At 38.8% G+C, this 16121-nt stretch overlaps 1 protein-coding gene across 1 annotated transcript in view; it reads left to right on the forward strand.

Moving 5' to 3' along the window:
• POLQ (DNA polymerase theta) overlaps window positions 1-16121 on the forward strand; it is a 55591-nt gene that overhangs the window by 18324 nt on the left and 21146 nt on the right. Inside the window, exons 10-17 of the mRNA XM_086760811.1 lie at window positions 2770-2912; window positions 4359-4563; window positions 5471-5613; window positions 8191-8384; window positions 8705-8829; window positions 10270-10513; window positions 11278-14426; window positions 15472-15615. Of these exons, the coding sequence (XP_086616937.1) occupies window positions 2770-2912; window positions 4359-4563; window positions 5471-5613; window positions 8191-8384; window positions 8705-8829; window positions 10270-10513; window positions 11278-14426; window positions 15472-15615 (4347 nt within the window). The remainder of the gene's footprint in view (window positions 1-2769; window positions 2913-4358; window positions 4564-5470; window positions 5614-8190; window positions 8385-8704; window positions 8830-10269; window positions 10514-11277; window positions 14427-15471; window positions 15616-16121) is intronic.

Consider the following 16121-nt stretch of genomic DNA (forward strand, 5'->3'; position numbering starts at 1 on the left):
TTGGATTTATTAAACTTCCACTAAACTTAAAAGTAGTAGTAATGAAAGTAGGAATGCGACAGAGAGACGGGGAAATATGAACAGTAGTTCATAGATAATATGCTGTCTTTGTGCATAGAGTGCCACTGATTGGCATTCAACAAAATAATCCTGCCTGTTATTTTAATTTGCAATGGAAATTTATCTCCATGGATGATATCTGGAAAAATCGTATTACACAAGTATAAACACAGTGGAAAATAAGAAGTTCAACAGAAGCAGGAGCTGAGATTTGCCCTACTGATGGTGTGAGTGGTGCTTGCTGAAACCCTATGTAAGCAGACTGTTCTTACATTTAACTTTCTATTTTTGCTGGAGTAACATAGCAACAGAGCATTTTGTGACCTTTATCTCTGTGAGCTATCCCTGCATGTTAAAGAAGAGGGCAGCTGCATGCTGTATTTTGAAATTTTCCAGACTTTGTCATTTGAGTGTAGCTGGCAGGTGTAAAACTACATTATTCCTTGAAGTTTCTTTCTTTCCCTGCTTCAAGTTACAATAATTAGTACCCTTTTTTGACAGTTCTGATGTGACTGTGTTTTGCACACTAAGCAGTTGATTTTATGCTGATGAGCTTCATGAATGTACCATTTTTTTCCACTCCGCAAAGTCTTTTGGATGAGATCATAAAGCTACATTACCAGCTGCTACTCTTTCACACAGTAGGGAGACTGGAGGACAGCAACTTCAGCTGGAAAAAATGTTGTATGTGGATATGAAATTCAGCTGACAGAAGATAAATGCTGTTGAGTTGATTTCCTCCTCCCCTCCCAACATTGTAGTGTTGGATTGTCTTCAGGTTTTGATTTTTTTTAATTTTTTTTTCCGGATTTGATGGAAATTTAGAAACATCATTTTAGAAAATGAAATTGGATTATCTTTGCATTGATCAAAACTGTCATGTTCCCAAGGTAAAATAGGTAAAGCTGTTAAATATTGCTTAACAAAACCTAGAAATTTAAAAGGGCCTTTTTAGCTTTTAATGGAGTTTTATGCCTAGATAGCCAGAGTCTTCTGGTGTTTGTCTAGTTTGATGCTAACCTAGATTCCACCTCTCATGTGAAATGTTTTTGTTTTTTTTTTTTTACCTGTTTACTAGATTACAATTATTGACTTGAAGTTCTCAATGGCATCTTGGGAAAGGGTTTTTCCCCAGTCTTGAATGACTGTCAGATGATGTAGATGACTCTCAGATAATGCAGAGCCAAGTGGACACCCATCTTCTGTTAGATTTATTACACTCTTTTATCAAACTGTCAATGTAGGGAATTGTAGGTCACATCAAAACCCAAATACAAAATGAGTGAATGTTCTTTATTGCTAAAATCAAAATAAGCTTTGCTTTCACAAAACAATGCTTACAGACGGTTTATCTTCCGTACTCTCAGCTCTGGCAAAAATACATAGTCAACAGATGTCAAAAGTTTCATCTGGCAGGATAAAAAAAATCCCAGAGACACATCCTGTGAGCATGTCTTTCATCCTGTAATTCATTTATGTAATCATGTTGAAGCTGTATTTGGTTACTCAGTTACACTGCATTTGTAATATTCATTCTGTTCATTAAATTTAAGTGCAGTTGTGTTTTCATTACCTCTGTGTTTGCTAGTTACTGTAGCGTTACCAGAGCTATGGTTTTATCATAACTTAACGTTCCTAGGATCTTTCCAAGATACCCACTGCCCAAATTACCTTGGTGTCTACACTACATGCACTTAAATCTTAACAAGTTATCATAAACCTATCATGATTTTTACTGTACGGTTAATCCAAATCTAATGCTCTTAGTCAAAGGCAAGCTTGTCCTACCCATAAGTCATTTATCCTGTGCCAATTGGCAAAGCTTCTAACTAGCTAGGTCTTCCAGGGACCTAGTTTCTCTGTAATGGCTTTGTTGGAAAAAAAAAAATCTCCTTTATGTGCCTACTGCATTTTCCATGGGTAGTCTGTACTATTATTTCATTAAAGGAACTGGCCCATTATTTTTATTTTTGTTTCATGGCTCTTGGACCTTTTTTTGTCTCCTGCAGAATTTCAGTAGTTAGGGATTAACTTCAACAATGTCTGATAGAGAATTTTAAGGTAAGGTATATTTAAGATGTACTTTCAGTGGAAACCATTCAGAATACTTAAGATTTTATATGTGTGTGTGTATATATGCATATATGAAAGTTCAGAGAATACATAGTAACTTGAATTAATAACTTTGGATTTCTGAATTACTGTGGTATTTGTGTTATTTCATTTCGGAGTGGAAGATGTTTGTCTTAAACTGTCAAAGTCCTGTGCAGCTTTTATGTTTTCTTCTTGCTTTTGAGAATCTTCATTGATACTGCTGTATATTACAGTTCCAATCAGTTCCAGAACAAGAAGCAAGAGTGGTTCAGCAGCACAGCAGATGCCCAGAGAGCCTATGGAAGCTCCTTAGCTGTTTTGGCAAGACCCTGACCAGCCTAATATAACTTTGAAGTTTGCTCTGCTTTTACGTCTTAAGTATTATGCATTGGTGGAGTTCTTACATAGCAATGGATATACACTGTTCAAGGTTGCAAAGGTTTTTCTCTCTCTTTTTTTATTCATGTTTTTCAAAAATACCTACAGTTTTCCATTCCAATATGTCCTCGATGAACTCTATGTAGCTATTACAGTGCTAAGATGTGATACTTAAGGTCATTAATGTGAGGGTTTTGTTTGATTTTTATTTGTTTGTTTGTTTTTCTTTTCCTATAGGTGAGAGCATTTTAGTTTGCAAGCCCTCAGAAAAATCAAAAGGAACTGCTCTACTTCAGGGATCTCTCAAGCCTGTTTGCAGTTGTTTGCTTAGAAGAGAAGGGGAAGGTGTTGCTTCTAGCATGAAAAGAGCAATACTTGAGGTACAGGACATGTGGAGAGGGATTGGAACTGTGTTTGCACTCCTGTAATTGTAGGATGATTTCTTGTGAAACCATCAAATGTTTTCTGTGCACTTTTTTTTTCTTCTGTTTCCTCCCTTGTCAACCCAAGCAGCTTCAGAAGAAAATTACTGGGGTCTGCCAGCCTGCTTCAGTATTCAGCATTTTGTTTGGTATGTTTCAGTCTCTGCTTGCTGCAGATTAGGATGTGAGCACACTCAAGCAAAGGTTACTAAGCTTTGCTTTTGCATTTAGATATGCTCAAACTGCAGACAGAAATAAGTGTAATTCTAAAACTTCATGTGTGACCTGATAGTCTTAACTGTGAGATGCTTGTAAATTACCGATCCCAGAGGCTTTGTAGGCTGAATTGGGCCATAATGACATTTGTAGAACCTTGTAGGGACCTTTGTTTCCCCTCTCAACCCATCTACCTCTTTTGCACAGAAATGATTGAAATTTTATAAATACATTTTTGTGAACAAGTAAGTGTGATACCCAATTTGCTCCCTCTAGCCTGCCCTCCTCTGTAGGGTTCCTACAGGAGTAAAAAGGTCCAAAAGGGTGTTATTGCACATAGATGAGCTTATTTCCTTTTCCAAAGTTGCTTTTGGGCTCAAACTGAGTTTAGACACTTTAAATAGAGTTTGTTTGCTGTACTACTCCTACTATCTTGTGAAAGCTGCTGTGGTACTTAGGACTTGGTTGTGATTCCATAGATTTTGAATTTTTAGCAGACCAATAGAATTTCTAAATGCATTTTTCTACAAAAGGACTATCTAAAAGATGAGGGTTCCTTTCTGGTAATGTTGCTTTATAGCGTGAAAAAAAATGCATTGAAACCATGAAAGAAAGTTTTTACTTAAACACCTTGCTATCTCAAGGAAGATACACACATGGAAATGACTCACAAGAAAGAAGCAGTTGGGTGAAAAACAAAACAAAAACAAAATGCAAGGGAAAAAAAATCACTCTCAATCTGGAAAACAATGATGGGGTATAGGATTCACATTTTTTAAGAGAAAACGTCAGTATACTGAAGATCCTTAGAACTCCTTCCGGGTTTGCTTTTTGTCTTCAGAAACTTGCAGTTTGTGTTCTAACCTTTTAAAAGTGTTTCACAATGTTGACTAAACAAAATGCGTAGGGCTAGTCTAAAATCTAACTTACTACTATGTGTATGTCCACTATCAAAACAATAGTTTATAATTCATTCTTTCCTGTAGCTTAGTCCTCTTACTTCTACCTAAAATGTCTAACTTCTTGCCTAGAAAAGTCCTTAAAGGTTGAGCTGTTGCTTTGCCTCGTGTTCCCCTCTCGTACTGGTACTTTAAAACTTAGATGATGGATCAGTTTCTCTGATTCTCGGATCTGATGTTCCATCCTACTACTTCTCTGGCAATATGAACAAGTAGTTTTCTTCAACAGATCATAGTGGGAGGAGTGGCCAACACTCCAGATGATGTGCAGACCTATGCTTCTTGCACTCTTCTTGCATCCAACTTGAAAGAAAGCAAGTGGGCAAATGAGAAAGCACAAGACAAAGCGCAGACTGGACCTATTGAGGCTTGTGTGGCATGGCTGCTGGAAAATGAATTCATTCAGGTTCTGGACTCTGGCAATGATGTGAAAGGTAACACTCATATTCTTCCCAGTGATTGCAGTTAGCAGTTTTGAACCAGTAAATCTTTTGCAGCTGGGTAGGTGTCCAATGTAACTTTATGAGGACTTCTGTGCATTTTTGTTTTTATTTTAAAGAATCATGTGTATCAATAATTTTTTAGCTTTCTGAGCGGTGTCTTTATACCTGCTTTAACATTTTTTTTGCACGTACATGTTCTTGGAAAGCCTGTGTCTGCACATCATCTCTAAGACTGATGCATCGTAGTCTACAAATTCCTAAACTGCCTTTAAACAAGGCATGTTTTTACTACAGGATTTGTGCACATTGACTCTAGACTGTGACTTCTGTCTTTCTGAAGAAGAACCAATATATTCTAAGAGAGTGCAAGTCTTTCCAAAACTACTTGGTGTACTGGGTTGTACTTTTTCCTGATTTTGGCTATTTTCTTAAAATGACCAAGGATGAGACCCTTACAGTAATAGTAAGAATCCCCATAACAGGTTAGTTTGTATCTCTTTTTAAGAAAAGATGATAGGAGGTATTTGGTGTCGCTAAGAAAGAGATAATCAAAATAATAACTCCTAATCAGGATGGTAGATTCCATTGTTTTTTGTTCAAATAGCTATCACAACTGTTAGTCTAAATAGTTAGAGGGATCCAAGCTTATCATCTGGCCTCTGAAAAAGGCTAGTTTAGACTTAGGCAAGTCTAAACCTTTAATTGTTTCAATTTCTCCACCTTCAGAATGGAGAAATATGCTATTTCTTCTCGGAAAAGCAGTTGGGAAAAGTTAGTAGAATGGATATCTATAAAATATATTGCAACCTGAAAATGAGCTATAAACTTGTACTTACATGTTTCTCTTTGTGTCTTTGGTATTTTTTCTTGTTTTTTTTTTCCTTTTCCTTTTAAACAGCAAAGGTTTATCATCCAACACATCTTGGCTCAGCTACTCTTTCTTCTTCTCTTTCACCAACCGAAGCCATGGAAATCTTTGCTGACCTGCAACGAGCTATGAAAAGCTTTGTTCTGGAGAATGACCTGCATATTGTTTATTTGGTAAGTTCTTCATTCTGTATTTTGTATTTTGTACTACCAAAACTAAGGAAAGGAGAGAAAGCACAATGCGGAGTTCTTGAGGACTCCATGAATGTAGGGGTTGTTTTTGTGCTTTGCTTAGCTCATCCTTCATGAAGAAAAGTTTCTAAATTGAATGTTCTTCAGAACTAGTCTGTTCCCATAGTGTCTATTGTGCAGGCAGCTGCTGCATGTATGTCTAAGCCCATTGTTGTTACTCCTGACTTTGAAAGATTTCAGAACTTTGTAAGTTTTGGGTGTAGGATAATGGTAATTTTTCTGAGACACTTTATGAAACAAATTGGTTTTGTTGCGTGTTTGGGATCAGCAGGCTGCATCTCAGATTACTTTTGGAGGCTCAGAAAACTTTTGGGGTTATAGCATCTATTTTGCCTGTGGAAAGCCTCAGAGAACTACACTGCTTTCTTCTTATGGGGAGGCCTTTCTTCTCTTCAGTAACAGTGAAATTCATCTCTCATTTAGTTTACCTGCCTGGTGATGCTGTCATGGCTGATCATGCTGCCATGATAAATCTTTTGAGGGGAAAGTATCCCAAAGTTTGTCAACATTTATGTCCATGTACACTTCAAAAGCTAAGCCGTGCTACTTAAGACCTTTGGAGAGGAAGCTGTGAAGATTAGTGGGGAAACATGATGGAGTTACAGTGAACATCTTAGGATTTACATCTGCCAGAGGCCCACAATGCAATCTGAAATTGACAGTTTGTCTTTAGTCTCCTTAAGTATAAAGTATATTCTCTTTATGAGGCTGATAAAATCAAAGGCAAAATTTGGGCATCTTGCCTGAAAAAATAAAGTTCACTCTAAGGGAAATACGCTTGAGATTACAGGAGCTGTTGAGCTAGAGAAGAGAGGGAAGCAAGAGATTGAAGGTGCCTGTCTTTGCTTGCTGTGTTCATTAATCTAATTATTGAGATACCAATAGGGTTTTTTTTTTTGTTCGTTTGTTTGTTTTTAATCTACTAGTGTTCCATATATATATACCCATCTCTCTGTTTTAGAGAACCGAAATATATTTTGTTCTGTTTGTTCTAGGCAAAGTGAACTGTTTTGTGTTATGCACCAGTGAATTTCTTCCCTGTTTGCATCTCCAAAACAGGAAAAAGAAAGGATGAATTTTTTTTTGTGTGTTCTGAGGTAGAGACAGTGATGGCAATATCTTTTTTTACCCTGTACTTTTTAGTTGCAGCAGCTTGTGTAATGTTATTTTAAATCAAATACACTGTTGAACAAAATATTCTTGAGATTCTCTTCCATTAAGTTATCCTGAAAGACTTTCTTGCAAGTCTGTTCATTCTCCATGTTTTCCTTATGGGCTACAGGAAAATTATCTGCTATAGTGCTTTTTAATTCTCTTAGACTTGAATATTCTAATTGTACACCTATGAGACTGAATTCCAAGACTTGGTACTTTAGGAAAGTTGGTTAAAACAAATAAGTATTTGTTAGGCTAGGAAGAGCTTTTTCTTTAAAGAAAAAATAAAAAACAAAAACAAAAAACCAAGAGAAAACCAAACAACAAAAGACAATCCCCCACCTTAATAACTCTTGTCCTTCTTGGCAGTTGAAAGAGCATGGATGATTTAGAACTACGCAGGCGTCTGGTATTCTGTGTTATGTTAAATGCCCCTGACAACTGTTAGTTATTTCAAAATAATTAATCTTGCAGTATATCGATACAGATATGAAGACATTTTGTCTCCTCACACCGAAACTGACTCTGTGCTGACTGAACGATAACACAGTTGTGTTTCTGTCTAAAAGTATGTGAATGCTCTGGATGGCTTTTTTTTTGTTAGTGTTTGTAAAAGCTGAGATTTCTTGTACTCCAGGTAAATGAAAGCTTCAGTGAGTTCTGGCAAAATCTATGTTCACTCCTGCTTTATCAGATGCTGTGGCAGCGGTTAGTGTAGTTGCTAGTGGTTTTAAGAGGTTGATAAATATCTGTCAATTTTATTTAAAAAAGAATGAAGTTGTGTTTTTTTTAAAGGAGAATAAAAATGCAGCTTAAAAATCATAGAAACATAGAATCTTAGAATGGTTAGGGTTGGAAGGGACCTTCAAAGGTCATCTAGTCCAACCCCCCTGCAAGGAGCAGGGACATCCCCGACTAGATCAGGTTGCTCAGAGCCTCATCCAGCCTGGCCTTGAACGTTTCCAGGGATGGGGCTTCCACCACCTTTCTGGGCAACCTGTTCCAGTGTTCTATAACTCTGGATTTTTAAGCTGCATCTTGCAACTACACTAACCGCTGCCATAGCATCTTCTAGTGGCTTGGATTTAGGGAGCAATCTGACAAAGATTCCCAATTGTTTAATCATTAGAGTACACGTATGAGTCAGATGTCATCAGTACAAATATTAAAAAACTAGGTTAGAAGAGCTTTTACTTTCTTTAGGGTACGTGGTTATGACTCAGTGCCTCTGAGTAGTGTGTAGGATGCTCTAACCACATTCCCTAGGCTGTGTTTTTGTTTACCCAGAGCGCTGTTCTGTTTGTTTCTCTGAAATAGTTTATTGCATTCTCTTATTTCCTTCAGGTCACCCCAGTGTACGAGGAGTGGACTACAATTGATTGGTACCAGTTTTTCTGCTTATGGGAGAAGCTGCCTGTCTCAATGAAACGTGTGGCTGAGCTGGTGGGGATTGAAGAAGGCTTTCTGGCTCGCTCAGTAAAGGGCAAAATCATAGCTAAAACAGAGAGACAGCATAGACAAATGGCCATCCACAAAAGGTAGCCACAAATGGGTGTGAATATGCAAAGACTAGAACCTTTGCCTCTGGTCAGGCTCTGGAGTGGACCAGCTCTGTGTCCATTTTCAGGAACTGACTCTCACTTAGTGAGCTGATAGCTCAGAGAACCTGGTCTGCTCAGGACTGAGAACTCTGCTGGCACAAGATGTTTAAGTTGATGTTTCTGGAAACCATCTTCTCTGTTTCTTTTGTGTTCTATGTTATAGTACCATTCTGTCCTATGCTATCACAGTGCATTTTGCCATGTACACTAATGTGCCCTGGATTATGATTTTATTTCCATCTGTACTACTTCTTCAGGTTTTTCACCAGTCTTGCCCTTCTGGATTTAATCAGTGAGGTTCCCTTAAAGGACATGACCAAGAAATATGGCTGTAGTCGTGGCCAGCTTCAATCCTTGCAGCAATCTGCTGCCACCTATGCAGGTGAGTTGTCTGGGCAAAATACCCTAGGAGTCTTAGACTAGCTTGTTTTCTTTCCTTCCACATATGGGGATAAGATAGCCACAGTGTGGTACTAACAACAGTCAGTCTTGTAAAACCACTTCCAGCTTTATAGCTTAATCTGGTTGCCCCTGCTTGGAGATGGAACCACAAAGTGTGCTGTGGGAAGGGGGGCAGCTGAGTGGAATCAAACAGTGCTGTAGCATGCTGAGGTCTGTGGAGGAATGTAGTAGTTTGTTCGATACTAAGTATGGAAATGAAGTACAAGTCCATTCTGAAGCTTTGCTCTATCAGGAAAGAGTACCTTGCAGCACAGGTGAAGTTTGGGGTCTCTAAAACTTAGCATGGCTTTTTCCTGGTTGCAAAGTTAGTTGGCCAAAAAGTGTAAGTTTATAGTTTTCAAAACACAGTGAGTAGTTTCTGGGTCATTTATCAACAGATAACAAGAGGTCAGATAGCTGTCACCTTTAACTTAACTTCCTTAAGAGGGCTGTGTAGGAATAGAAGTAACAGCCCACCATGTGACCGACATATTTGCCTTAGTCCTCCATTACTCCATAAGTGGGTCTTCAATTTTTAGACAGTTTTAGCTCAACTAGCAAAACCCTATGTGTGGGTTGCAGGATGAGTCAAAGCCCCAAAATGAAAAGGTCACGCCAACTGATGCAGAGTAGTTTAAATTAGTTCTGGTAGCATAAATAACTTTTTGTTGAAGCAGTTTAATAATTCTCTATTCCCAGAGTTAATAATTTTCACAAAAGTAATTTGGGAAATAAAATGAATTGTTGACATGGCATATAGTGAAGAGATATGATAAAAGTTGCATTCTAAAATCACTGTAAAAATAGCGAGAGATGCTGTGTCTTTCAGTGGTTTTCATATTCTGTAGATGCAATCTTTGAGTAAGAAACTGTCTTTTCCCTGCTCTTTCCCTCCTCCCATGTGCTGGGGACTGCAGTTGTAACCTTTATCGTAGGCTTTGCTACCTCCGTTGCTACCTCTCGGTAACTGAAGTTCTGCAGGCCAAGTTCTGCTCTTACAGACACCAGTGCTGGCTTTCCTCAAGGATCTGTGGCTTTTCTTATTGCCTCTCATCATTGCTTTTTCTGTCTTCCTTTCTTCAGTGTACTTGGTTCACAGGAATCCTGTTACAGGATATGCATTTGCTTCACACTGCCAAGATTAGTGTCTTTGAAAAAGCAGTGTAATTTGGAATTTCTACCTCACTGATAAACTAGTTAATTCTAGATTAATTAGAGTCCTGTGAGACCAGCTCCTAATAAACATGAGTTAGCTTTTGTGAGTAATGAGAAAATGTGAAATGTAAAGTGAATACCTATTCAGATTAGGGGGAAAAAAATGAATCCAGCTTAGTAGAACTGGAGCTAGGATTAAGATATTGATGTAACTTCTGTGTTCCAGGAATGGTAACGGTTTTCTGTAACCGACTTGGTTGGCACAACATGGAGCTTTTGCTCTCTCAGTTCCAGAGCCGCCTCACTTTTGGTGTTCATAGGGAGCTTTGTGACTTGGTACGAGTGTCTCTGCTGAATGCACAGCGTGCTAGGACGCTTTACAACGCTGGCTTTGTTACAGTGGCAGATCTTGCTAAAGCCAGTCCTGATGATGTGGCAACTGCTCTGAAGAATTCAGTACCATTCAAAAGGTGAGAAATCAGTAAATCCAGAAGTAAAGGAGTTTGTTTGTAAGGTGAAGGATTACAGGATGAAACCTGTAAGTAAATATGGCAACCTTTTGGGACTTGGTGCCAAATGTTAGAAATAACTTGTAGGTCTCTGTGATCACAGTCATTCCATGATTATTTTGAAATTGATAGAAGCATCTTTTATTTGCAGCATAAGTTTTTGAGACCTAAATTTTCTTCTTCTTCCTCTTTTCAGTGCACTGTTTAGTCCTGGGTGAATTGTTAATGCTTTCTGGACACATTTTTCTGCCTCTAAAAGGCAGCTCCAGCATGATCAAATGAGTTAATGATTTATTATTGTAAATCAGTTGAGATTCTCTTGTGATTTTCATGTTAGTACAATGACAAGCTTCCTTGATCAACTATCTGCTGGACTGTGCCATGACACCTGTCTGGTTCATGCTCCTGAAGATTCCTTTCTTTGGAAAACAGTGCATGGAGGATTGATTCAGACCTGGACTTTGCCCTAGTAGGGATTTGGGACTCATCTGGGGTACATGTTTGGACATAGAAACCTGGGAATGTTTTTGGGTAACGTCTTTCATCAACATAAGTTCACATACAGAAAACTAAAATAGTTATTTCCTTTTAACTATATTATATTTTTGATATAGTGTCTCTGTGAAGCTAATTGAAATGGGAGCGGAGTAGAATAGTGCCAGTTCCTTGTGTTATTTGTAATTTTCTGCATGAATGTTTACATCTGTCTGTTACCTTTCCCATAGTGTTCGTAGGGCTGTGGATGAAGATGAAGAATCAGCAGAGGAGCGTCGGACTGTATGCAGCATCTGGATGGCTGGAATGAAAGGCTTAACTGAAAGAGAAGCAGCTTCCCTCATTGTGGAGGAAGCCAGGGGACTTCTCCAGCAGGATTTGGCATTGATGGGAGTGGAGTGGAATCCACAGTCTTTTCTTGAGTCTGATAGATCCTCTATAACCAGCAGTGAGTCAGAACTGGAAGACAGTCTACATAGATCAAATGGAGAGCTGTCTTCTGAGTCTTCTAGGATGTTAAACAGAAAAGGATGCAGAGTTCAACATCGGAATGGCCTTAGCTCTCAGACTGGAAACTTATCAAATATTAAAAAGGGATATAAAAGGCGACTAAGTGGTAGTACAGAAAACTCCAGATTTAAGAGTGAGGTCCCAGGTAGGGAAGAGGCTCAAGCAGAGGAAGGCAATGATGACATTGTGTACAGTGCTAAAAAACGGCCAAATGTGTGCAGAGATGATGAAAATGTAGAAGGAATTTCTCTGGTCAAAACCAAGACTGATTCTAGGAGAGCAATTCCAGAACTTTCTACTGAACAAGGAAAAACACCAACACTGAGAACAAAGTTTTCAGCCTCTAGATTGATAAAAAGTACAGACGTGCATTTAAACCGGAGTAGGAACAAAAATACTGCTTCAAAACTGCAGAGGTCACTTCTTGGAGATTCAACTATACTTAGCATAGATATACAAAATCTGCCTACTTTCCACCCCACCATCTCTAAAGATAATTTTTTTTCAGACCAAAATAATAAGAAATTTATGGAAACAGGGTTTGTAACTCATAAGGTCTCAAATTCTGTACAGATGGGGGAAATTAATCTTGGGAGGAAAGATGAAATGGAAGGATTATTTACAGACCCTGCCGCCACTAGTGAAGGCAGGACTAAGGGGAGAGCATGTTTTCAGGCACCTGTTACATTGCAGGGTACTCCACACATCAATGTGGAGACACATAAAATTGTAGAAAGTCTAGAGAGATCTGCTAGAGCTAGCACACAGAGAAATGAAAATACTGATGATAAGCAGAATAAAATTAATAAAATGCAAACAGATGCGAGCTGTGCTGAGATGATGATTGGTCAGCAGCAGATGGCTTTAGATACAGATCACCGTAATGTAACTGCTAGCTGCTCTGGAAATGGATGTGTCCCTAGTGGCAGCAGGATATGGAAGCCTGGTGCGGATAAATCCTGCCATATTCAGATTCAGAATGGTGGCAACAATGGGAGCAAAAAGCCCAATGGAATATTGTTACAAGCTGGAGCACAGCAGAAAGCCAACAGTCATCCTAAGGATTTTCTGAAAGACTCTTTAGTAAAATCCAGAGGTGTTTGCAATGCAGGTGGTGTTCAGAATGGTCCATCCTCCGATCTGTTTTCTGACTCTAGAGGCTTTGAAGATAGCTTCCAGTTGGATACTCAAACTGAGATGATAATAAAACAGAAGGGAGCAGCTGGAATCACAGGACATCAGGGAATACAAGGTTCAGAGCTGGCAGAGATACCAAGGCAGGAAATCTCCAAGGAACTAAGCACTTCAAGGGCTGAGAATGCTACTGATGAAAGGCTGGCTGCAGCAGATAGGAAACTGGGCTTCTCGAGTTTTATCACAACAAATAACATTACAAAAAACACAGCTCAGCACTGTGGTAATAAAGTTCTGGAGTCTGGAAGCCTTAATTTGCAGCCCGTAACAAAGGAAATAGAATCTGCACCTTGCCTTAAAGAAAGCGATTTCTCAGTGACTGACTCCCAGCTACACAGTTTTCTACAAGATAACCAGACCCAAAATTCAGTGAAAAGGGAGACTGCATCTAAAGAGCTTAACGAAGCAACATCCCCTTTTGGTAGGGAGCATATTGTACAAGTAGAATGCCACCCTGTCCCTGAAACAAGCCTGAATATGAGTGATAGCTTGCTGTTTGATGATAGCTTCAGTAATGTCAGTGACCTTTCAACTGTCATGGAAGCTGACAGAAAGGAATCTGTGGAGAAGCAAGGGGCTTTACTTCTTCCAGAAGGTCTTTTACAGAACCTAAGGCCTGTTCAGGATAAGTTTGATGTCAGTGGCAATCAGAAAGAGCTTGAGGACCCTGCGCAGCGTAACAATGTGTCTCTAGCATTCTCTGATCTAATAGCTGAAGTTCTAGATCATGCAAACTCCCCGTCTTTTCTGGAAGATCTTCCTTCTACGTTTCATGGTCAATCAGGATTAAGAAACCCAGTGATTTGTAACAATGACCCCAGACCAAAGGATTTAGTAGGACAACAAGGTGAAAAGCTCCAGAGAAGCCAGCAAGCTTTAGACAAGAAAACCCATCCAGTGGTGTGGACTGACCGCTCGTTTGAACTAAGCCCAGGATTGCAGGACGTATTAGACAAGTGGCCTAGTCCCTCAGGCATTGAACCAGTTACAGTAACCTCCTGTTTGAAAGAAAAGTTAGTTGCTCCTGTTACTAATCAGGAGCCAGATCCATTTTCTGAATCTGACCGTTGTCAGCCAGAGCCCTTGCCCACTTCCTGGGATTTAAAAAACTCTTTCAAGGTTAAAGAAAACAAACCAGCAGTCTTTGATCTTCAAAAAACAGACTGCATAACACTTCCACTCAAGGGAAGCAACAGAACATCCTGTCCTCCACCAGATAGTAATAATGGGTTTATTCCTCCAACACCCCCCAAAGAGCTTCTTCCAAAGGGTTCTGTTTCTCTCTCTGTGAAATCTGCAAGGAAGAGACAAGTCACCTGCATGAATGGAGCGAAGCTGATTCAGCCACAGCAGAATAGTGAGGGCAATGCAGAGCAGCAGGTAAAAACACTCCAGGTCAGTCTTGGGATTGTAGACCCAATTGAGACTGATGAGATAAAAGATGATTCCACGATAGACGAAGGCTTTTCACTGCAGCTATCTCAGGATGTTTTTCCCCTTGTTCCCTTAAGTGCTGAAAATTTCACTATTATTGATGTAGCAAGCGACAAAACACTTTTCCAGACTTTTGTTGCAGAATGGAAGGAGAAAAGCAGATTCTCCATCTCAGTGGCATGCGAAAGAACAAAATGTCTTTTGTCTCCCAAATCAACGATTGGTGGCAAATTCAAAAAAGGTAAGTTCCGTGTTCTAGCACATTATTTTGTGAACAGCAGGGTGGCATCTTCAGCTTAAAGCAGGAGTGGAGAGGCAAATGTTTTACAAACAAAGATGAAAATTACTGATGTTAATTGAATAGTGTCAGTCTCAGTAAAGCAAAGGAGCTGAGTGTTACTAGAGAATGGAGAATTGGTGTTGAGCACTTCATTGGTAGGTCTTTGGTGATAGCAATGAAGTGTCAGGAGGCTGTTTGTATTTGAGAGCATCTAAATATTCTTAACATTTCATTGTGTATCTAATTTTGAAATGGACCTGTGTTGTGCAGTCCCTTTATCATGTCTCTTTCCATGTCACAAGCAAGTTTTAGTATATTTTAAAATTAATAATATATTTAACAGTAAACTGTATAGATTGTTCAGGATCTCCACTGAGCAGTGTTATTTGTGGGATTGCCTCTGAACCAAGGTTAAATATTTTCAAGTTTGCAAAAAGTAAACTTGGTTCAATATACGCATGTGCAAAATTCAGATCAGTCTCTAGGTTGTTGCAATATTGCTTCATTTTTTTCCACAGAAGTTTTTATATGCTGCAGTTTGCTGCCGCTGCTGTGTAAACATACTCTTCCTTAAAATAACAAGATTAAGCAGAGTTAGATTCTTTGGTTTCATATTGCCAAGACAACAACAACAAAATTTCTGAACTATCAAAAAATATTTTTGACAGACAAACGTGAAATGTTTTTCAGAGTGAAAGGAGGGAATACATTTCTGTCTCAACTCTTGAAGAGATTGCTAGGAAAGGCCAGAGCTTTGCAGGAATGCTATATGGGTAGTTGTTTCTGTTAAGAGAAAGTTTTGCTATTCTAAACATGTTGTGGGTGTTTTTTTTTTTTTTTCCTCCAAAAGAAACACAGCTTGTTCTCCCTATAGGTAAAAATGAAGGTATGTATTAACTTTTAAGAAATTTAGGCTCAACTCTATGTATTTACATTTTCAGGATCTAAAGTCTTCTGTATTTATGGATGCTATTTTATAATTGTAACTTAAAAAATATTCCTTTAGTAAGTTCTCCTCAGTGGATGCAAGTTAAAGATGATGGATTTCCTGTCCAAGGCTGCGATGACATCTTGGTAGTTGGACTGGCAGTATGTTGGGGTGGAAAAGATGCCTACTATATCTCTTTGCAGCAGATACAAGACCAGACTGGTAAGTGAGCAGAGAAGCTGTGCTGTGTTACATGACAGTGCATTTCAATAAAGTACCTTCAGCACATAGATTCTTGGAAGTGTTTTGAGTGTCCCTTACCCATCTCAGCTGTGTGATGGAATAATTTAGTCATATTATTCAGCAGTCTTAAGTGTTGAACACCCTTGAACATGTTGCTGTGGATACATCTATGCTGCTATATAATAAGCCCAGATAATTGACTCAAGCACTGGACTGCTGAGCATGCACGTGGCTAAAATGTTAGCTTACTCCCATGTTCTCTTTAGCTGATTTGCTTTTCTCTTTCAACCTCTTCCAATTTTTGCTCTCCAGAACAAATCTGACACTAGAATGCTGAACATAACCCGATCTGTGCTACATGGGATCATGACTAGAGTTTGATTCCTGGCTATCCTTTGTTTAGCTCTACAAACAGAGCATATTGCTTTTGGAAGCCTTGTCTGGTTTGATAAAATACCTAATATCGGTATAGATTTATTGTTATT

The sequence above is a fragment of the Chlamydotis macqueenii genome, chromosome 1, assembly GCF_036417535.1.
Source record: "Chlamydotis macqueenii isolate bChlMac1 chromosome 1, bChlMac1.mat, whole genome shotgun sequence".
Classification (NCBI taxonomy): Eukaryota; Metazoa; Chordata; class Aves; order Otidiformes; family Otididae; genus Chlamydotis; species Chlamydotis macqueenii.